Genomic DNA, 21,193 nt, shown 5'->3' on the forward strand with positions numbered 1-21,193 from the left:
CTAACACACGATATACCAAAGCTGTTTGAAAAGTCTCTCTGTAGCTAAAACATCTAAATTGTGCGGTATCTTCATTATTAGGTAGCTACCTAAGCTTAGAGGCTGTAGGTATTTGATGGTAGGGTACCTGGTCTTATATACCCCTCACTCTTGTGGCATTTTGTACCCTTAAGGATTCTTTCCAGTATGTCTCGAGATTCGATCACAGCCTCGCTGACGCGCAAAACGCATAGACCTTATCGTGGATCTCTTCAAAAAATAATTCTACCAGATCTATGACCCTCAGAAAATAAAACTTCGGTACCCGTAGTAAGTTTCGACGCCCTTGAACTATCTAGACCTTGGTATCAGTCAACCCCCCAAGTTTGGGATCCATCACACCGGTCACTTTACAGACTTGCAACCTGATTGGTACGATAGTCCTGCGCATCATGGTACGAGAGAGGAGCCCACGAAGAGGGGCGTTCCTTTTATGGTGGGCCGTAACGCGCAAGGCTTATTACAACTTGAAAAGGTCTAGACAATCTTCAGCCCAGAATAACTTTGATTCGCTTATATAGCATTTTAAACGATCCGAGCACGTTTCCCATAATTTATTATATTAGTTCGCGTTGTACGGCGATGGCTACAAGTGGTAACCATGTAGCCACCCTTATTGCCCTTATTGAACCCGCGAAGTTCTACCGCCCGTATCATCCCACATACATACCTAACTGAATATGAAAGTCACCACGCGATCACATATGCGTATTTGTAGAGCTGTTGGTCGTACGTGATGGGCTGGTAATTCTGGACGAGTCTTTTCTGGCGTTACCGTTCCTAGTTAAGTCTGTTAGATCCTGAGCTTTAACCCCCCCACGGGCCGATATGTCTTGATTTCGATAACAATTTATTATGAGAGTACACGGGTTATGCGATACGTGTTTACATAGTATTCTAGTTTGATTCCGACTCATTCCAAATAAATTAAATAATTCTTTATTATATATATCAAAATTATTTAACAAATGTTATATACTACCAAATTGCTCAAGCTGTTTTATGTTTCAATACCTGGTACTTTATGAATTTAGGTACTCTAGGTACGATAGATGTAGTGAGTGTACCTTGTATATCGGTATCATCTCGATCGTGATATTGCCTTTTAGCGTATGCTTAAAAGGTTTCCTCACTCCCTCGCTCCCTCACGCCTTGACTCTTTGCATTGCATCTTTGCGCTAGTCAACGTTAAAACCACATAAAACGCACTCGTCCCGTGTTTCTTAGTTGAATCTTGGCGAATGGGAATGGATGGGAGCATGTGGGGAACGGGCAGGGATAGCGTACATTAGGTACGTAAGGTATAGTACGTATATTAGATACATGCATAACAGTATGCCCGCATTATGTTTGCACGTAACTAAGGTTATGTAGGTACAATAATGGATAGGTACCTAAGGTAGGTTATCTAAGGTATCATGGTGCCTGTCATCAATTTATTACATAGAGAGGCTAACGTCCCCGGTTGTTTCCCGCGCTCCCATCTGTCTTCCCTCTACTGCTACTACAAAGTTAGTGTGCTGCTGCTGCCCTGACCTTCTTGCATTTCTCAAGCTGCAAGGACACTGCCACACCCACAATTTCGTCTACCCCCGGCAATTAGCTGCCTCTAGCGGCGCGTCGGTGCACACGCTGCAACCGTGCGTCGGGACCACCAGCAGTAGGAGCTGCTAGGTTAGGTACGCTAGGTAGTACCATATACTAGTACGTACATTAGTACCAGATAGCTTGCGCATGTCCCGAGTTCCATATTCCATAGTGGAGGGTCTAGGTTGCTCTTCAGTTGTTTATCTGGTCCTGCTGGTCCTTTTGGTCCTGGGATCCAGTGATAATTATGTGCGAAGACAAATACGGATTTTACTCTTTTTGTAACATTCTAACATCACTTATCAACCATTTTGGCTTCAACCTAAGGAATAACGTATTCCTAAACTCCCGAATATTTTTTACTGTTTGTTTGATTAAGCAGGTTGGTTTATTTTTATTCTACTTGGTCATTGCTTTTCTTCTTTTTTTTTTAACGATTTGAAGAATCAGCGGCCTTACTTTAGTACATAAAGTTTAAGTAGCCTTAAAGAAACGCCCAGCAAAGTGGATCTCATAAAAGTTGCAATGTTCAAGTATAGATACCTGCAGCATCCTCTTTATAGTACTCAATGTGGATATGTGTTAGACCACATATGCACGGGTATCATAGCCCCAAATAAGAAGTAGAAGTACCAGAGGGGTAAGCTCCCAAACAGACGCCTGGGGAGGTACGATTAACCACTCATAGGCCTAAAAATGATCAGTCAATCTTTTTTTTTCCCTTCCCACTCCAATATCCACCCATAACTGGCCAGATCAGGAACAAGCCCTTTTGTCAATCCTCTACATAGTAACTTGTAATCTTGTATTAACCCTCTGTACGACAGCACAAAGCCAAACAGATTTGAAAGGTTCCTTCTTTTTTTTTTTTTCCCACCCCCCATCCCACCACCACCACTACAACCACTACTACTACCAACCACTACCAACCACTACCATCTGCACTCGCTGCACTCGGAACGGTCTCTTTCTCCAAATCCCCCAAACTCATTATTATCATCATTATCATTATTACTTCTCTATCTATCTAGGCCTACCTTCCACACACTGCCTTACCTTTCCTGCCCAACCAAAAGACGCGCATCCTTTTTCCTTTAGTTTTATTTTATTTTATTTTTTCCATGTGTCTTCGTGGCGACCTGCGACCTGCAACCTGCATTCCTCTGTACTGCCCCCGTACTTCTTGTCTTATCGCGTCCTCCGTTCCCAAGGAATCGTCACCTATCTCCATTTTTCGCGGCCGCGTCGTCGCTACTTCGAGATTGGACAATCCCAATATCCAGTATTCTTTCAATCGCGTCAACTAATAGTTTATACGTCTTACTTAAAATCTCACGCCTTCTTCCATCTGCGCGCCGCAACCTGCGGGCGCACCCACAATTTAAATTGCTAACACACACCCAACCCATCGAATTGCGCCAAAGCAAGGGGAAAATAAAAGCCCACCGCCGCGAGTCCGCGACACCCCATCCCGCTATCCCACGATCAGCGCGATCGTCATCCAAGTTCTCGGCCGTGTGTTGTCATAGGGTCCCAAAAATCCAGGCACCTTGTGTAGGGCGACCTTAATTGCATGCATCGTCTATAAGCGTCTATAAGCATGAACGTGGACCTAAGCATCTCAGGTGTAATTTCAAATACGACTAGCAAATCTACCTTCTCTCCTTTGTCCTCGAACCGCGCGAGTCCCTTTCCTTCTACTACGGCTACCGCCACTAAACCAACTATGGCCACGTCCGGCTTTCTTCCGCATTCGCAACCGCAATCCTTTAGATCCACTGCTGCGCCTGCTCCGTCGCCTTATCCGCTGTCTATTGGTGCCATCCACCCTTTCGAGCGCGATGCGACTACTAAGCCCGCCGCTATGCCGTATGTTGCGACTCCTTCGCCCGTCTCGTCTGTCTTGATTCGGCGCTTGCCAGCAGACACCACCGAGGAAAAGCTGAGTTTGATGCTTCTCTTCTCGAAGGAATTGGTTGACATTGAAATGCTTTCTGCCGAGCAATCGGAAGATCTGGGGTTTCGATCCGCCATTGTGAGATTTAAGACTCCTGGTGGGGCACAGCAAGCTAAGGATATGCTGCACGGCAAGTCTATAAGCTCGAGCGACGTCGATTTAATTGTCGAGATTGTGTCGGGCAGTCCCACCGCATCTAGAAGGTACCCGATTGACGGTGCGATCTCTGCCCCGTCTAGCGCTCCCTCCTCGACGACATCTTCGGGCCAGGCCTCGCGTCAATCATCTAGATTCAACGGTCCGTTTCAATCTCTGGATAACATATCACCTCCTATGAATGGAATATACGGAAGTAATGAGTTATCGAACCCCGAATCTAGCGCGCATTATCAGAGCATCTTCTCGCCGCAGTCGCCTATCGGCAACCACCTCACCGAGCGCACACGTATCTCGGGCAAGACTCTCATTAATCATGATGTTGCCGAGGATGATGAGACACGTGAGCTTTTGAAAGATCCCGTTGCTTATGCCGAGAATGGCGCAACGCAACAGCGTAGAGCTACGGCACCGCAGCTACCCATTGGTCGTATGGCTAACCTGTCTTTAAACACGGCAACCACTGGGCCGACGGCTCTGACGCAGTATGGGCACCCGAGCATGACCCCTCTGTCTGCACACGCCAATTCCCTGTCTCCAACTGTGATGAGTAGTGCGAGTCATTCAATGAATTATCAGATGGGTAACCAGCATTACCAGCGCCACAGTAATTTTCCGCCCGTGAATCCTGCCGACCAGAATCCACCATGCAATACGCTTTATGTTGGCAATCTCCCAATCGATACTTCCGAAGAGGAACTCAAAGCTATGTTCTCCAAGCAACGGGGCTACAAGCGTCTTTGTTTCCGTACCAAGCAAAACGGTCCAATGTGCTTTGTTGAATTTGAAGACGTATCATTCGCCACCAAGGCTCTCCACGAGCTATATGGTACGCCACTTCATAACAGCATCAAGGGAGGCATTCGTCTTAGTTTCTCCAAAAATCCCTTAGGAGTCCGCTCAGGCCAATCCCCGGGGCAGAATGGTCCTGGTTCTATGGCGGGTATGAACGGGATGATGGCTGGACCTGGGAACGGCTTTACAAGCGCCAACGGCCCACCTCCAGGCCTTGCAGCTCCTCCTGGTCTCGGTCGTATTGCTTACAATGGTGGATCAACGACACCTAGTAGCACGACCACGCCGTATTCATCGACAACATTCCCTAGTGCCAACGGTAATATATGGAATAACCCATTATACAACGGACCGCTATCGGCTGGTGGTGGCTCTTCTGCGGTCAATGGAACCGCATCGGCGTTTCCACCCTATATGATGGGGCGATAAATTATTAATCTACCTAGCGAATCGATTATAGACACATATACCATGCGTTTCGGGAATCGATTATTGGCGTTTAGGGAGACATTCGAAATGAGAATTCCGAGTTGATGGTATTCCTACTCCACATGAAATTTTGCTCGGTTGATAGGTGGTGGATTTGAAATCCCCAACCTTGGGGGCCGGCTTGGCTAATGGCTGCATATGTATTTGCATTTGCACATGGGGATGGTGGTTATGCATGGTTTCTAGCGTTGGCGTCAACTTTTCTTTTCTCTTTCATTTCTATGATTCCCCTCGGCGAACCACCGCGTGGTTATCAGTAGCCCGGGAGTTCAGAGTCATATCGGTGTTTTACTTTGAAGACTTGGTCACAGGAGGCATGTTCCGGTGTTTGCGTCACTTTGTGTTGGTCGGGTCATTAGCATTACGTTTCTATTGTAGCGGTTACCCCGCCGCGTTATCGCTCCCCCTATCCGGACCGAACAGCCTGGGACGATCCCGGTTATGAATTTGATTTGAGGCCGTCGTCTGCGGGTTTATCACACCGGCTGAAATTATATTCGATGGATCACGTCTGGAGTGGAAGGGCGAATCGGTGGTTGTACTATCTATCGGTCTGTTCGATATTTGAAGCATGGTGAAAGAAAAGAAGAAAAAAAAGACGATTTATCTGGCATACCTGTCCATGTCTGAACTAAAACTTTAAAAAGGAGATATTCATTCTTCTACGTGTGGCATTGTTGAGATTCCTAGGCGAAAAGGGGGTTTTAGGCCTGGTTTCAGACGGAGCGAGGGGCATACATACACTTGGATCGTTCATTATTTTGGAGCTCAGGCGGGCTGATATTAGGTTCACGTGGTCGAAATACTTGGGCAGACGGCCGGCGTCACGAAGCATCCAGCATCTGAAGAGAGGCCGACATTTGATCTCGGTAGCGAGGAAACGGCCTCTTGAACATCAGCATTCCCTGACTTATATTAGCATAGCCAGCGTTCTCCCACTTTCGATCGGCGCATCATCATCATCATCTTACAAGAGAGGGGTTCTCTTCGGTTATTCTTGGAAGTACACGCGATGAGCGAGGGTTAAAAGCGACGGAGTACTTGGGCATGGGTTTCTATATCTGCAGAATGGGCATGGGCAGGTCTGGAAATGTGGCATATGGCATAAGGCATCGAAAGGGGAACGAGACCAGCAAAACGGAGCAAGAGATAGGAGCAAACTGCGTTGTGTCTTGCAGGGGGAGGTTGTTTGTTGGGCTTTCCCCGAGTATACCTTCTGTCGCCGTCGTTCGTCATTATCTTGCCTCTCGCTTTACGAGTTCTAGCTTATAGAACTGAACATGGCGCGCCAGGCATAATCATGTTTCCTTTGGGATGTTTTGGTTCCTTTTCCTTTCTTTCTTTTTTTTTTTTTTTTTATTTTTTTTCTATTTTCCTCTGTCGTCGTAATATAGCTAGCGATTCTTAGACGGTCACCTCGATTCACATCCATGCCAGAAAGGAAGCATCTATCATATCTATCTACTTCATTATTTTTACTCTCCTATCTAATCTTTCACTTTGCACAGTATCTCCGAGCTGTCTATTATCCATATATCGCACTTTCTTAAACGTGTAAAACAAAACAAAACACAGTTCGGATCTCTCCTACCTACCTCTAGCTTAAGCCGAGACTTAATATGTAATAGGGACGGTTGGCCCGTCCTGTTGTACCCAAACAACCTAGGTATGGTCCGAAGCAAGCGTCTAAGAGAGGGTAGGGAATGGCGTTAATAGTATGTACGTATAATATAGTAAATTGCATGGATTGGGCTATTCGGTAATTTTGGTCCCGGCGCTGCTGCTTGCTACTTGCTACTTGTAGAATAATCACCTGACCTATGGATGGCTTATGCTCGACAGATTTTTGACTGCTGTCCTTCTCTCTCATGTCTTCCTTTATTATTTATTCCTTCCCCGTCCAATTATAAACCGCCTCCCCAGATTCACGTTGCTTTTTAAAGCGGGATCGAGTACTACTACCAGGGTGCCATCCAAAATAGATTGCTGCGGTACAATTCTGCGATGATCGCAATGTCCGGATACGATGTGACGCTGGTCGGAAATACCACGTGTATGTATACCTCGGCAGAGAGAGAGAGAAAAAGAGGGAGAGAGAGGGAGCCGGTCGCGGGACCCGCGTTCGCGTGGCGATGGCATCGTCCGGGGTTGAAGAGAGGTTAATCATTACCTTCGGTTTAAACAAACGTGTCTCATCCAGGATTGGGATAACCCGCAGTCCGGGGGGTTCGTCAAGCGCTTTTCCTTCACCACGATATGAGAACCCTGTATTTACCCGTGCCATCGTCACGTCTGTCTCCCGTCGTCGCAGCGAGGAGAGGTCCGAATACGCCGAACAGACCAAGTGATGGTAATTATTTCTTTTTCGTCGTCTTCTTCTTCTTTTTCTCGTTCCTATTCCCCGAATCAGTCCCATCCGATGTCTTGCTTGGGTCGTTGCGACGCTAGGTCTTTCTGCCTCGAGGCGCGATGGCGGCTTCTGCGAGATAGGTTGCGAGCGCCGCGGTTTTTTTCCTGGTTGACTGATTGACTGCCCGGCGAGTCCTGGTGTTGGATGATGAACCTCGTCTTACTTGGAGCAGCAGGTTCAAGGGCTGGCTGGCTGGATAGGGTCCGTGATAAATCATTTCTCTCGTCGAGCAGTTGAAAGAAGATGTACGCTTCCCAAGCCTCAGAATCTCCTTGTAGGAAGAAAACTAGGCCGAGCATGGGGATGTAGTAGTAGTACCATTTATTTGGTCATCTCATCGACGTGTCTTTTCCCCATCGCTCGGCAAAGCCCCCCTTCCCCCCCTTCGTATACCTAAGTAGGGCAGAGATTCGAACTTAACAGATATCCAAAAGATTAGGTAGGTACCCCTCTCCCCTGTCGGACGAGAGGAAGAAACGGAGTTGGGACAACGTCAACGTCGTATCTTAAAACCACCCCCTGGCTTTTTTCTTTTCTTTTCTTTTTTGTTCTTTTCACTCGACGTCGCGAGGAGGTAGGTTGGGATCGGACAAAGTTAATCCGTACCATTCGTCGTCTCATCCCGGATCCCCGTGTCCGCCCCCTGGGGGGAATACAACCTTCCCACGTTGTATAGTGCCATTTTGTAATTCTTACCTAGGTACCTAACCTACCTCATCCCCGCTCCGGCCCGACCCCGACAAAGTTACCTAAACTACTACGAGTCGATAGGTATATTAGGTGAGGTATGTACCTACCTGCGGATAGGGGGATGCCACGGCGTTGTAGAAGGGATATATCAGGCAAAAGGAGCAGGCACTATCGGACGTTTCCGGGTCCTCTCCGCCAACGACTTTCTCTCTTTTCCATCGGCCACGTGGAGGTGTTTTGTTCTTTTTTTCCTTCGGTTTCTGTGTTCTGATACGGGTTGCGGGCGTGAGTGCTCACCTGGTAAGGCTATATTACATACTGGGAAGTGTATTAGCTAGAAGGCCAAAAGTGAATGCTCACAGGTTGCTACTCAAATGGCCACGAATATATATGTATGTGGAACCTATGAGATTATTGAAGAGGAGTAGGTAGGTAGTAGAGTGTTGTTGTAAGCAGAGAGACTTGGTAAGAGAACATAGCTTGCTTTTATCTAATTTAACAAAAAAAAAATTTAACAAACGGAGATATCCTTGTGAAACCACAATTGTAGGTTTCCGGTTAGAGATATCATCAGCCTTCCATCATTTCATAATACCAAAAATATTATATTCCAGGTTAGCTCAGATAAGGATTTGGGGCTTGGGGAGGCATATGCAGAGGAAAGGCGTATGAGCAACGTGTACGATCGATTACTCCACGTACAACGGCAACTTCAATTTTGAGCAATATTCTTCGAGCACCTAAGAGGTACCTAAGGTAAAGACTAGGTATGTATGGAGGCAGGCCCATTGTCAACTAGGAGATACATACATGGGTGGTTGGTTAAGAAATGAAGTCAGGGTGTTAATCCCGGAAACACGAGATAATATATGTACCTCATACCTTACCTTACCTCCCTACCTATCTTACCTTAGCTGGTAGTTACCCCGTATTCCACTTAACCGTGGTAGTCCTACAAATGGACAAATCGGTTCTAAACTGCCGAGATCTACCTACCTACAAATCGACCGCTCACGGTCCCCAGACGAAGATCATCAACGGGCGCTAACATTGTTATAGGTATACCTACCTCCTAAGGTAGCACTTTGAACTATGGAGGGAGGGAGGGACCAAGCGAACAGGGGCCGAACTTGGACTTCGAATCTTCTGATTAATGGGACAAGATAGATATGAGACTACTAAACCTTGGGTTAATGACGAATACCGTATTACAAAAAGTCATACGAGAGTCCTGCTTCCTGTTGGGAGGACAACTTACCTCGAGTTTACACAGAATTCTTTTGCCATTTTCGGATCAAGCTCAAAGTACCAGGTAGGTAGTAAGTAGGTGTTTTTTTTTTTTGTAACGCTAATTACCGGGCCAAAGGGGGTGTAGATGGCAAGCAACTAACGCGAAAGCCTACTCGATTCGTATATTATAATTTGCGATCTCTTAACTGACGCGTTTCTAGATACCCTTTACCGAGATACCCGCACTCCAAAGAAATGAGCTCGGACCCTCGGATCTAGGTATCGATCCTGGGGATAGAGAAGTAGGGCAACACTTTGCGAAGATGATATTTCTATTAAAGAAGCTTAGTTGATAGTCAAGAGCTTTACGCATAAGCCAACTGAATAATATGGTACGCGGCGCCTTGGGGGCCAAATCTAGGACGTTAATGACTACAAGATGTTCCATCGTTGCAAGCGGACAGGTAGTGATTGTTATCAGCACAATGTTAAGAAAGTATCAGGGATATGTATCTATACAATCAAGAATTATCAGACTGACGTACTATACCACCGTATAAAGAACAGAAATTTATCAAAGTCTGATCATGTGGCAGCTACACTCTTAACGCCGATCTAAGTGAGAAATGAAGCTTTTCCATGACCAATGAGTTTCACCCCCCACGCCGGACATGCTCAAGATAGTGAGCAGCGAAAACTATCTGTAATACTAAATGCAAGTTAACATATTCAACAATTCAGTTACAGATGGATTAAAGATTGAAAAGATATATTCTCGTGCATTTCGTACCGAGGCAGACTCGGTCAGACATGTCATAAGCAGTTTCAGCACACGCCAGCGGGTGTTAGTATGGATTTCAGCCGAAGGAAATACTTGCCTGATTCCACCTGAGCTAGTAGTACCTGTGGGTGTAGCATAAAACTGCCTCTGACGGCTATTCGGGGTTCGTCCTAGGTAGAAAATCCACGATGCGTCAAAGTTCTGATGCTATACTGTTAATAGCATGGCCTGCATGTCATATCATATGGCAAAGACTAGCGGAGCGGGCACGGGATAATGATGGACGTCGTTCCAAAATATTGCTCAATCGGAATCCCAACCGGTCGGAGGCTCGGAAGCGGGTTGACAAAAGAGCATATAGCGAGATAAGCATTGGCTCGTCTTGGTCCCATCTCGTGTATGCTTATACAAATACGAAAGGGCTGCGCAAAATTTCGGTATTGAATATCGGGATTTGAGGTAGGTAACTCCAACTCAAAAGGCGCTTGATGCAGCGTCGGGACCATTCGAGCGGCCAAGTAGGACCTGATATGAGCCTGATATGAGCTGGACCGGGACAACTCGAAGAGGAATGCGATACGGCTCATATATAAAAATACCGTTAATGAGCCGGGGTAAAGCTTCAAGATTTAAGTTCTAACGTGGTAAAAAGTACTTTATAAGTGAGGTGGAGACGTATTTCCTAATTATGGATAAAAAAAATATAAAAAAAAAAACTCCGGGGAGCTAGGCCGACCACTTCCGGCGGTTCGACTGGGATGTGCTTGCTTAAGCTCAACTTCTGACTGGCGGTGGAATATGAGTTGAACTATTTAAAATGCGCTCTCTCGTATCTTTGCCGACATGGTATCGAGGCGGTAGGAGAACTCAAGATGTATGGCCTGCACGGCGTGCAGCTGGTACCTGTCAGGTGACGCGTGATAAAAAGAAAACGGTACATGGCAACACGACAACATGGCAACCATAGCAAGACTGGACGGTAGGACTATCTCTGTTTTCATCCCTTTTTGGGTAATCGATCAAGGAAACACCGAAGGTTCCCCTTAAGAGCCTCGTCCGGGTTCTCAAATAAATGGCGCGGGATGGACCGTGCAAGCCTTACGAATAAGTAGTTGGTGCGCCGTTGGTGCATCGGAAGCGCTCGGATGGACAGACAGCTGAACTGCCCAATATTTTCACCGACACGTACCACAAGTTAGATGACAATCGATTAGCAAATGCGATTTGCACCTTTTTCAGCCCAACCAGAAGCCTGTACAAGGTTTCGCCGCATTGGAATTAGCCATGCTCCGGTATTGGCGGGCACACCATCCAGATTTGCTAACTTGACCCGGGCTGTTATCGAAACTTGACAATCCATGCTGCCATGCTACCAGCGGAGCTATGTAGCTGCACCAAACACAGACGGCTAAGCCGTGAAGAAGAATGGCATGAGCAGCACCCAGCATTTACTAGCACAAACAACGGGGCACGTCCAATGCAGGGCCGACCCGCTTAGGTTACTTTCCTAGTTGCTGCGTTGTCCAATGATTTGTCTGCGACTCGAGGTTGGAGTTTCTGCCAGTCTGCATGACATGAAAGATCAGGTCAAACGTGCGTGCGAACTAGCGACGAGGGAAGTTCTCGATTTTCATCCCTAGCATCAAGACTGTCTTTACCGCGAAGACGAGATTGATGAGAGAGTATGTCAAGCAACGTAGTATCTTACAAGTCGATGAAAAGTTAGTTTCAGGTAATTCGTGGGAAAATGTATAAATATAAAAAAGAATATGAAAGGGGGGTGTCAGGATTGAGGACTTAAATTATGACGCAAGTAGGATGTAAATGAAGGGTATTTGGAGGGGGGATATTATATTATATTATATTGTATTGTATTGTTATTTTGACTTGATTGCCGAACCAGTTGAATTGAACTACCTACCTAATAGAAAGGGGGGGGGAGAGGGAAGGTTTTACGTTACTCAAGAGGAAAAAAGAGGCGGGAGGATTCCCCCCCCAAAAAAGGTGTCTAAAATAATGTTCGTCAGCCTATTGGATCGGCGTGGGGATTGTACAACAATCACCATGCAACTGCCCAGGTGCATCCACGGGGTAGTACTTAGGGTGCGTATCTGGAAGTGTATTACCTGATGTACGGTTTAATTGTCGTGCCTAATGGCTTCCTACCTACCCTAGTACCTGTACCTAACTTAGGCGCCCTACTTGCATGTACCTAATATCTGCTAGTCGCAATACCTAGTATTATGTACAATACCTATTTAAGATACCTAACTTAGGTACCTAGGTATATATAGGTAAGGTCAAGTAAGAGGCATGCACTTGCGATGTACCTACTAAGCTATTAAAGTAATGTAGGTAGGGTCCGCCGCCAGCGCCTAATGTAGGCCTATCTGCTTTGCGCATGCAGGTGCAGAAAAGATGAAGAGAAGCTGCATCTGCCGCCATTGCTACCCTTAGTATACTTGTATACCTACCTATGTATTGTACCTTGTAAAGGCAGGGGAGCTAAGAGTGCTTAGAAGGAAGCCTAAAACCTCACCAAACGTCTGCTCATTTCGATACAACGTTAATAAACGCGCCCACACCAACAATAAGGCGGGCCGACCATACCAAATCCAAATCTATCCGTACCACTCTTTTGCTCAACATGAAGCTTAACATAAGAAAGCCTTTGCCTCGAAGCTACAGATGCAACAAGTTTCTTAACATCCTGCACTAAAATGAAGCAAGGAAACCCGCGAGAAATATATAATAATTGCTCGACTTTCCAATCCCGAATTATTGCATGTTCTCATTTTTTTTTCAAGGTTTCTGTAATCTGCATCTTATAAAATCCCATGCTCATCTCTTTTTTTTTTATCCATCTATCACATCTTTCCGTTAAACTACTTATCTAGGTACCCAGCCTAGCCGGGCCGGGGTTGCATTTTTTTTTTCCCTCCTCTCTTCCTTCCTAGGGGTGTGCTGGCTGCATATACTGTACCTATATACTTGTACATATTTTTCATCGTTCTGTCGTGCAGTACGTACTCGAAACCCGTTACCGGTTTAAATCGTACCGGTTAGGTATCCGTCTAGGTATCCGTCTTGGTGCTTAGGTGTAATACTGTTGCATTTTCCCATCCATTTGGACTATTTGAACCATTTTCAGGTAGTTCCTTACATGTACCTAACATTGAACTTCCATATATACCCCTCTTTTTTGGCCCCCTAAATAAACCCGCCGTTCTGTACCTCTTAATAGTCCCCGTTTTATCTCTTTTTATTTTCCCCCCCCCTTCCCCATCCTCTGCCCAGGTGACGGGCGTACCGAAAAGAATCGCTGCGTCTGATCCCTTTCCCTGGTTCGTCCCTTGAAATAAGGAAAGGGGCCAGCCGCGCTTTTATTTTTCGTCATCCCCGTCCCCCGTCCCCCGACATCAACTAACGCGGCTCTTTTCATCTGATTGTTTCTTAAGCGGCTACTTACCTACACTTACATATATACCCTCGACCTTAGGTATCCGCTTTGAATCTTGCTAAAGCTTACTGCTTACTTGCTTGACCTTATCTCTCGTTAACATTTTGGAGCAATACTCAACTCGACCATAAAAGAATAAAAAAACATTTGCCATCCGCCACTTGGATGACAATATCTCCACCACCACACATCAGCTAAAAAATAATTATTCCAGCCGCTGCTTTGTCGTTTGGCGCCTCTGATGCGCCTTTCGTGAAATCTTTAGCTTCAGGCTAGCTTGGAGCTTAAGCTGAAGCTATCTCCAAAATCCAAAGGAGAGAAGAAAAAAAAAACCCCCCGACAATATGCCTCCATCGAGACAAGGCCGTTATCAACCTGCGTTCGTTTCCTCCGCCGCATCAAATTTTGCTACGATTTATTGTACCAATAACTAACTTCCGATATATGCGTATAGCCGGGAATTCCACGTTGTTGTACTAGGTGCAGGTAAGTCTTTTCTTCTTCTCTAGCTATGGTGTGGAATCAAGCTTTTTTCTTCGACATGGTCTATTCAGCACTGAAACTTTTTTTCCCTTGCTTGTGCGTAACCTGGGACCGCCGCTAACTTTTTTACTAGGTGGTGTCGGGAAGAGCTGTCTTACAGGTAATCCTTCTTTATAGCTATAAATGATTCCGATTGGAGCATTTTGGATTGAAACGAAACACCATCCATCCACGCCTCATGCGTCATTCTCTATGCTGTTAGTTCCAATTGCTAATTAGCCTTCTTATTTGTCGACAGCTCAGTTTGTCCACAACGAGTGGATTGAGAGTTATGACCCAACCATTGAAGATTCGTATCGAACCCAGGTGGCTGTCGATGTAAGTGTAATTTACTTACTATCTATCTCCTTTGTGAGGCATCGATATTTACTAACACGTTCGGACTAGGGTCGTCAGGTAGTTCTGGAGATGTAAGACCATCCAATGCCAACTACCAGCATAATTCACCATTCCATTTCCTTGCTGCTCTGGCGTACTAACTGGGAATAGCTTGGACACTGCAGGCACTGAGCAATTCGGTTAGTCACATTACCAGACGTATCATTCGCTTGAAATTATGCTAATTTGACTCTAGTTGCTATGAGGGATCTGTACATGAAAACTGGTCAAGGGTTCTTACTAGTCTATAGTATCACCTCAAGTTCGTCATTAACTGAACTGGCGGGGCTCCGTGACGAGATCATCCGTATCAAAGACGACGCGACCGTGCCAATTGTTATCTGTGGAAACAAGGCCGATCTAGAAGACCAGCGGTCCGTGCCACGCACCAGAGGCTTCCAAATCTCGGAGAGATGGGGTGCGCCATACTACGAAGCCAGTGCTCGGACGAGGAGTGAGTGCATTTACCCACACTTCTTTTGCATATTTTCACTCCTACCCATACTTGATGCTCCGCGGTTGCAGGGTCATGAGACTAACACCGAAGAAGCAAATGTCGACGAAGTATTTGTCGACCTATGTCGACAAATGCTACGAAAATATGACACGACGGAGCCTTACGCCGAGGATCAAGACAAGTTTGATCCATACTCCATATCCTCCTATAAGAAACGAAGACGGAGAAAAGATGGGGAGCGACACAGACCTAGATGTGTCATACTGTGATTTCTCTAACTAAGAGCTTTCACTCATATGCTTACGATGGATTTAAGTGAAAGCTTTATATGAGAACTCAGTTTCACCCGGGCGTGCAATTACTAATGTTGGGACGCCTTTTCGAATTATAGAACAGCTACCGGTTTAAGTGCGAATAGTCTACACCATGGAAACCTAGGCGTTCGTGTTGGCAACTTGAAATGAGGGCAACGAGACTCTCTAATGGATTTGAGATAGGGTTTACAGTTTCATATTTTTGTTGCTGTTACGCAGTGATCCTTCGGACCGACAGTTGATCAGGTTTCGTTTCAACAATTTCCGCGGCGAAATTCCTTTCGTATTCTGGAGCGAACATTCAGGGCTATGGGCGGGCTGCATGTTCATAGTATTGCATGGAAGGGCATAATATGCATGCATCACGAATCACCAAACGAAGGACAGCGTACTAGTATCGGACATGGCGTCTACATACTACATATGGACGTTCCTCGAGTTATTATGGCGACCGTTTATTTTTCTGCTTTCGGGACATCGGGGTTTCGATGTGGAGCTTTTATCTTGTCTTTTGTTTTCTTGTTGAAGATCCGGACTGCGCAGGCAACTTACATATCTGGGAATCCATTTATGATACTACAGCACTTACCTTATTCGTCAGAGGAATAGGCATTTCCACCCGAGAATATATATATACCCACTCTATCGCCAACAACATACTCGACGCTCCTCTTTTGAATTGGGAAGTGATAAAATGCGGAAATGACTATACATGTGATTTGTATGCTAGCTACCTAGAGATTGCTCGGGGGGGGTTGGATCCGTGGATTGGAAAAAGGCGTCGCTTGGCAGTTGACCGACTTGCCTGCTTGTTTTGCTGGAAGCGAAACCCTCGAACGACCCTGCTCTTGACGATCTCAACTCGTATAGAGAGTTTGAACCTCGCACGAAAATAGATCGAGGTAACATCCGAGGCTGTGCCTCCACATGGAAAGGGTCCAAGGTGCATACATACTAGGAGCTAGTAGTAGATCTTGTTGCTTGGACCACATGACCCGTGCTCGTCACACCTAGGTGGGCTAGGTAATTCGGCTCACCTTACTGCCAATAGGTGCTGCAGATTTACAGGATACCCTAGGTACCTGTCTAACCTAGGTATCCTAGCCAGCCATACAATAGCGTATGTGTTGTGTTTCTCTCTTTGGCCCCCGCCCTGCAGTACTAGATCAACCGGTGGAGCAGCAGCAGCAACCCACATAACCATATCGTAACGTGAGGTACGTACGTGGATCTCTCTCTCTCTCTTTTTTTTTTTTTTTTTTTTTTTTCCTTTTTAATCCAAAATAAGCAGATGCTCGCCGCCGAAAGGGGAAAGGGCAAGGTATCCGGAAGAGGTTGGCAGCGGGGTGTGTGCTATGTGTGTTGTGTGTTGTGTGTATGCGGTCAACGATCAACAAGTCCCATTGAAGTGTGGTTCCGCTAGGACGAATGCGGGCGAACAGGTGGGCGAAGACGTAGACTTAACCTTTCGACGCCGGAACGGCCACTTGTGTGCGAGTTGCTCGGTAGGCACGCTACAAATGCATAACCAACCTGGGATTTTCGATGCTGCTCTTGTTGGGTTTTGGGGGGAGTTGTATACTGTGCGCGCGCGTGCGCGTCTATACCTTAGGTAGGTAGGTATACTACTTTATGGGGGCGGAGGCTGGGGTGAGAGAGATCCATCGATGGATGGATGGATGGCTCGTCGCCGCTTGCGGACTCCGCTTGACCCAGATTCTATCTGTGTACGGCGGGTATGGGTAGGTAGTAGTATATGCACGGCTGGATATCACGAGGCTGGCTCGTCGGCCATTTCTTTGGATCGCAGGCTGGCAGGCAGGCTGGCTGGCGTGAGTATGTTGCTATGATGGTAGGAGGATGATTGTTGGGGGGGAGTGTGTTTTACGGTGAGCCTCGTTTAACCTGGGACTAGGATGGTGTTGAATACTTACGTGGTATCAAGGCTTGAGATCTTTCTGTCTGGTACCTTTGATACCTTTGACACCTGTACCAAGTGATTTTGTTCAAGTATGTCCAATTCCGTATCTTGTTGTCAGCTAGTGTATATACCTCCACTCATAGAGTTAACCCGCTACAAGGCATGCGTTCATCCATATTAGGTAGACAACAGGGCAGCCAGTAATAGACTCGCATATGGGCTAAGAAATCGCGGTCAACTCTCGCTCAGGGCAAGTGGAATTAGGTACGGAAATCACTAAGAAACAGCAGACTAGCTTCGATCTATCTACGTCTTTCCCTTTCCGTAATATCACGTACATCGGGTTCATAAATAATTTAGAGCTCGGGAGTTAGACCGACTAGCGTAGGTAAACACAACTTCCCTCACACTTACATACATCACCGACCCTTTCCTGTGTGTATCCGCCATTCCGCCTCACACTTCAGTAAACTAACCAAATAAAAAGGGAGACAGACCACTAGTTAGTTAGTTACAACTTATGACTTACGATTTAAACCACTCACTCACTCACTCGAGTCCTGGCTCGTGAAATGCCGAAGCGACATCTGGACGTTTTAGCGCCGGGCGCTAACATATCAATAGACTTCCCACCACGGGCTAGCGCTCCACGTGTACTTACCGAAGGGAGGTTAAATAGCGTACCTGCACTAATACCAAAGGAGATATAGGAGATATCTGCTGTTGAACTACCGCACCAATTTAGCTGCTGGAGAAAAGAATAGACTCAGGTACTATGTAGGTAGGTATTGTACCTAGGTTGGTAGTTAATCGCCGAACAAATACACTAACCTTATGTACCTATGTAGGTACGTACATTGCCGTAGTATTGGAATTTTGAGGCTTAAAATAGTGTAGGTATTACACAACATGACGTCGATCAGGTTGGTTCGGAATAGCATTGACTATCATCATCAACTTGTCTACCTAAATTATCGTCTAATATAACTAATTAATATTAGCTCGACGTCTTCGTATGACAGGTAAAATAAACTAGATCCGCTGGTATGGTCGAGTTATGAGAACCCTTTGGGCTGCGTAGACAAGAATGGCCCCCCAACTTGGATTTCAGTCTAGAATTGCCCTCCCTTTGGGTAGTTATGACGAGTAACTGTCCAGCTAGGTTGCCGTAAGCTAGCTTAGAATCTGTGGTACGTTGAGATGAGATTGAGTTTCGCAATGGGCATTAGATTGACGGCTAGTTAGGATGTATCCTTACGTCTGCCTCTATTTAGCTAATAGAATTTTAAAAGCACCAAATAGCTAGGCCGAACCAATGCCATAATGAAAAAAAAAGAGGCTCACGTGACGCCTATCTAGCTCTTCGTCGACATGCTTCGTTCAAGCTGCGGTCGACATTTTTCTGAAGCCGAAGTTTCTCTCCTATAGAGAAAGTGCAGTCTTAACCTAGGTAGAGTTTTAACGTAGAAGGGGTTTCCACTGATGCCACTGTATTATTTATCTCATCAAGTAGTGTTTTTCCGGCCATAGCCTGATTATGCTGATGACGCTGAAAATATCATTGAGACTGGTTCCTCAAGAACTAGCTAGCAGATTTAGCTTCGATATATCGTTGTAAAGTCTTCTTCTGAAGAGCCCGTTGTTCGTTAATGACTTCCCACAACTCTTCATTTTCTTTCCTTAGTTCCTGATCCCCAACGGTATCCTCGGCCGGCGCCTGGAAGGCCAGAATGGCTTGTTCTAATATATTCTGCGGAAGTCCGTTAGATTTAAGCATGCTGCTGAACCTTGTTTCCTCTGAGATATCGGAATCTAGCTGGGACGTGAAATTGTAGGTGCGGCTTCCAAGGAACGGTTTGACAACAGCGACGGGTTTAGTGAGCCGCGAGGCGGGAAGTGGAGAGACGAAGACAATGTTGGTGACGGAAGCGTTGAGGTTCGTTAGCTCTGTGGAATCCGCGCGGCTGCTCAAGTCCCATCGCAAAATCTGACCTTGCGGGTGGCCTGATATCAAAGTCGTACCATCGTAGCTCAACGCCATGCACGATGCCGCTCCCGCCTCCTGAGGCGTAGCGCCGAACGCTGACGAAACCTGAACGGCCGTAGAGCTGTCCTCTACGCTCTGAGGACCCAAGAGAGCCTTTTCGCTAAAAAGATCAATGGCATATAGCGAGCCGTCATCGGACGAAACGTAGATAGCCCGTGCACATGGATCGAGGGATACGCAGAGCGGCGAGCTCGGGAACAGCAACGTCCGTAAAGCTACACCATGCTGGTAGTTCCAAATGACACAAGACTTGTCCTTGCTTGCTGAAACGCAGATGTTAGTATCCTGGTTGACGCTCGAGCCGAGGGCGAGAGACGTGATGGCGGCTCTATGATTCGATAGCGTATTTTGAGGTTCGTGTTCGATAGTCGAGTCTAGTTCCAGCAGACGGGGGACGGGCCAGACGTTAATATTCGAGTCTTCGGACCCGGTAAGAAGATAGTAAGGTGTGACAGCGATACACGTTATGGCTTGGACATGGCAAGCCGACGTAGTTACTTGTCTACCGGTGCAGACCTCCCATATGATGAGCCTACCCTCTTGCGAACCCAAATAGAGCACATCATCTTGTAGTGCTATGCTTCGAATGCGCTCTGGAAAAGTGACCAAAGCTTCTTGGTTTCCTTTGGTCCTCGAGTAGACGTGAACTGTCGATTTATCTTCTTGAGCTGCAAACACATGCGTGTCACTCACGGCTAGACAGTGCCGAGGTGTAGAGCTTTTCTTAAAGGTAGTTGTCGTCGAATGGCTGGGGTGAAGCGTATGTTCATATATCCCGGCATCTTTCGAGATAGCCGTGTTGTTGGCTATTGGTGGACCAGCCACAGACACGAAATAAGTTTCAGTCAACATTGAACCCCCCTAATTCACCGAGTTTCGTGATGATCTGATCTAAGTAGATTTAGAACTTATTATGCAATGGTGAACGATGAACCAAATATGATATCCTTTACTAGTACTCAAGTAGCTAGCTAGCTGGTTTTAGCTATCTCGGATATTCTGAGGATTGGTCCAATTACGTATGTACGTCTTATGATATTCTACTTGGGGTTCGAAGCTTGTGCCAATGACTGCGTCTTTGATGTTGTTTGGTGTTTTGATGTTTAATGATGTTTTTTTTTTTTAGTATTGCTACAGCTTTTTTTCTTCTTTTGCTCTCCCCACAAAATGTCATTGGTAGTTTATCAATGATAGCCCCACTAGCGTGCAGGTTTTATGCAGGTCTTGCGTGGCTGTCGGTGGGGCCGGCATTGCGGCGTAGCCTCAGGGCTTGGCACAAGGGCAAGCCCCTTCTACAGATTGATGTTTGGGATCTATATAGATTCTAGAGCATTACACATGTCTAACTGTTAATAAGCCTTAGGTACAAATAGAATTAGTAGCAGCAGCAATAGGCAGCTACGACCGTAAGCGAGATCTTATTAGATAAAAATAATAATAATAAAAAAGCAAAAATGTTAAATACTAACGTGTACGTCACATATGTACACAATCCTGCCAATCTGGATCTGGGTAAGGTAAAATCAGATTTTCATCTTCTCTACTTTTTTGTCAACTTGAGCACAACTAGCCTTCAACTAAGCTTCAAATAGCCTACCGAACTACCTTACCTTATATTGGACTTTTGATTCACCTTATTTGAGTTCCAAGTTTTCCCCTCTTTGGTTCTTCTATCCGCTTTTTTTTTTCTTGTCAATATTCCCGAGGGAAATACGAGATACCAAATGGGTCATTGCATAAGTTTACGCCGTTAAAATCCGGTATGGTTATCGTGGGCATCGGAAGCAGGAGGATTTTAACAGCGGCGGCTACCTACCTGCGTCATCCCCAATCGATTATATATTGTCGCCCAACGGCTCATCCTGCCACCATCCTCCCGTTAGTTCAAGTCGAGGTATATGTTATTCATTGATCTTCATTGGGCATTGTTACACCTTCT

The 21,193-nt window shown here is 46.0% G+C and overlaps 4 protein-coding genes across 4 annotated transcripts; 3 read left to right on the forward strand and 1 right to left on the reverse strand.

The window, feature by feature from the left end:
• The first annotated feature begins 1,177 nt into the window (after positions 1–1,177).
• F4812DRAFT_434481 (uncharacterized protein) lies at positions 1,178–2,258 on the forward strand. Its single transcript, XM_047934712.1, has one exon. It carries the CDS (start codon positions 1,874–1,876, stop codon positions 2,066–2,068), a length of 195 nt encoding a protein of 64 aa, XP_047788849.1. The 5' UTR covers positions 1,178–1,873; the 3' UTR covers positions 2,069–2,258.
• A 1,094-nt stretch (positions 2,259–3,352) lies between these two features.
• F4812DRAFT_460806 (uncharacterized protein) lies at positions 3,353–4,963 on the forward strand (the record flags this gene model as incomplete). Its single annotated transcript, XM_047937755.1, has 1 exon — positions 3,353–4,963. One exon carries the CDS (start codon positions 3,353–3,355, stop codon positions 4,961–4,963), a length of 1,611 nt encoding a protein of 536 aa, XP_047788850.1.
• An 8,402-nt stretch (positions 4,964–13,365) lies between these two features.
• On the forward strand, positions 13,366–15,508 carry F4812DRAFT_82561 (ras-domain-containing protein). The gene is made up of 8 exons (XM_047939479.1): positions 13,366–13,973; positions 14,049–14,080; positions 14,211–14,237; positions 14,376–14,455; positions 14,525–14,547; positions 14,627–14,655; positions 14,712–14,969; positions 15,066–15,508. Exons 1-8 carry the CDS (start codon positions 13,939–13,941, stop codon positions 15,239–15,241), a joined length of 660 nt encoding a protein of 219 aa, XP_047788851.1. The 5' UTR covers positions 13,366–13,938; the 3' UTR covers positions 15,242–15,508.
• A 2,918-nt stretch (positions 15,509–18,426) lies between these two features.
• F4812DRAFT_82630 (WD40 repeat-like protein) lies at positions 18,427–20,195 on the reverse strand. Its single transcript, XM_047939480.1, has 2 exons — positions 18,552–20,195; positions 18,427–18,467 (listed from the first exon to the last, which is right to left on the reverse strand). The coding sequence occupies exon 1, from the start codon at positions 20,104–20,106 to the stop codon at positions 18,790–18,792; it is 1,317 nt and encodes a 438-aa protein (XP_047788852.1). The 5' UTR covers positions 20,107–20,195; the 3' UTR covers positions 18,427–18,467; positions 18,552–18,789.
• Between the last annotated feature and the right edge of the window lie 998 nt (positions 20,196–21,193).

Source organism: Daldinia caldariorum, assembly GCF_022478825.1.
Source record: "Daldinia caldariorum strain CBS 122874 unplaced genomic scaffold F4812scaffold_12, whole genome shotgun sequence".
Taxonomy (NCBI): domain Eukaryota; kingdom Fungi; phylum Ascomycota; class Sordariomycetes; order Xylariales; family Hypoxylaceae; genus Daldinia; species Daldinia caldariorum.

Coding starts and splice junctions, on each gene's coding strand:
- F4812DRAFT_434481 (XM_047934712.1), top strand. CDS start 1,874: ATGTGCGAAGACAAATACGGATTTTACTCTTTTTGTAACATTCTAACA.
- F4812DRAFT_82561 (XM_047939479.1), top strand. CDS start 13,939: ATGCCTCCATCGAGACAAGGCCGTTATCAACCTGC. Junction 14,238..14,375: donor CGGGAAGAGCTGTCTTACAG/GTAATCCTTCTT, acceptor ATTTGTCGACAG/CTCAGTTTGTCCACAACGAG. Junction 14,656..14,711: donor TGCAGGCACTGAGCAATTCG/GTTAGTCACATT, acceptor ATTTGACTCTAG/TTGCTATGAGGGATCTGTAC.
- F4812DRAFT_82630 (XM_047939480.1), bottom strand. CDS start 20,106: ATGTTGACTGAAACTTATTTCGTGTCTGTGGCTGGTCCACCAATAGCC.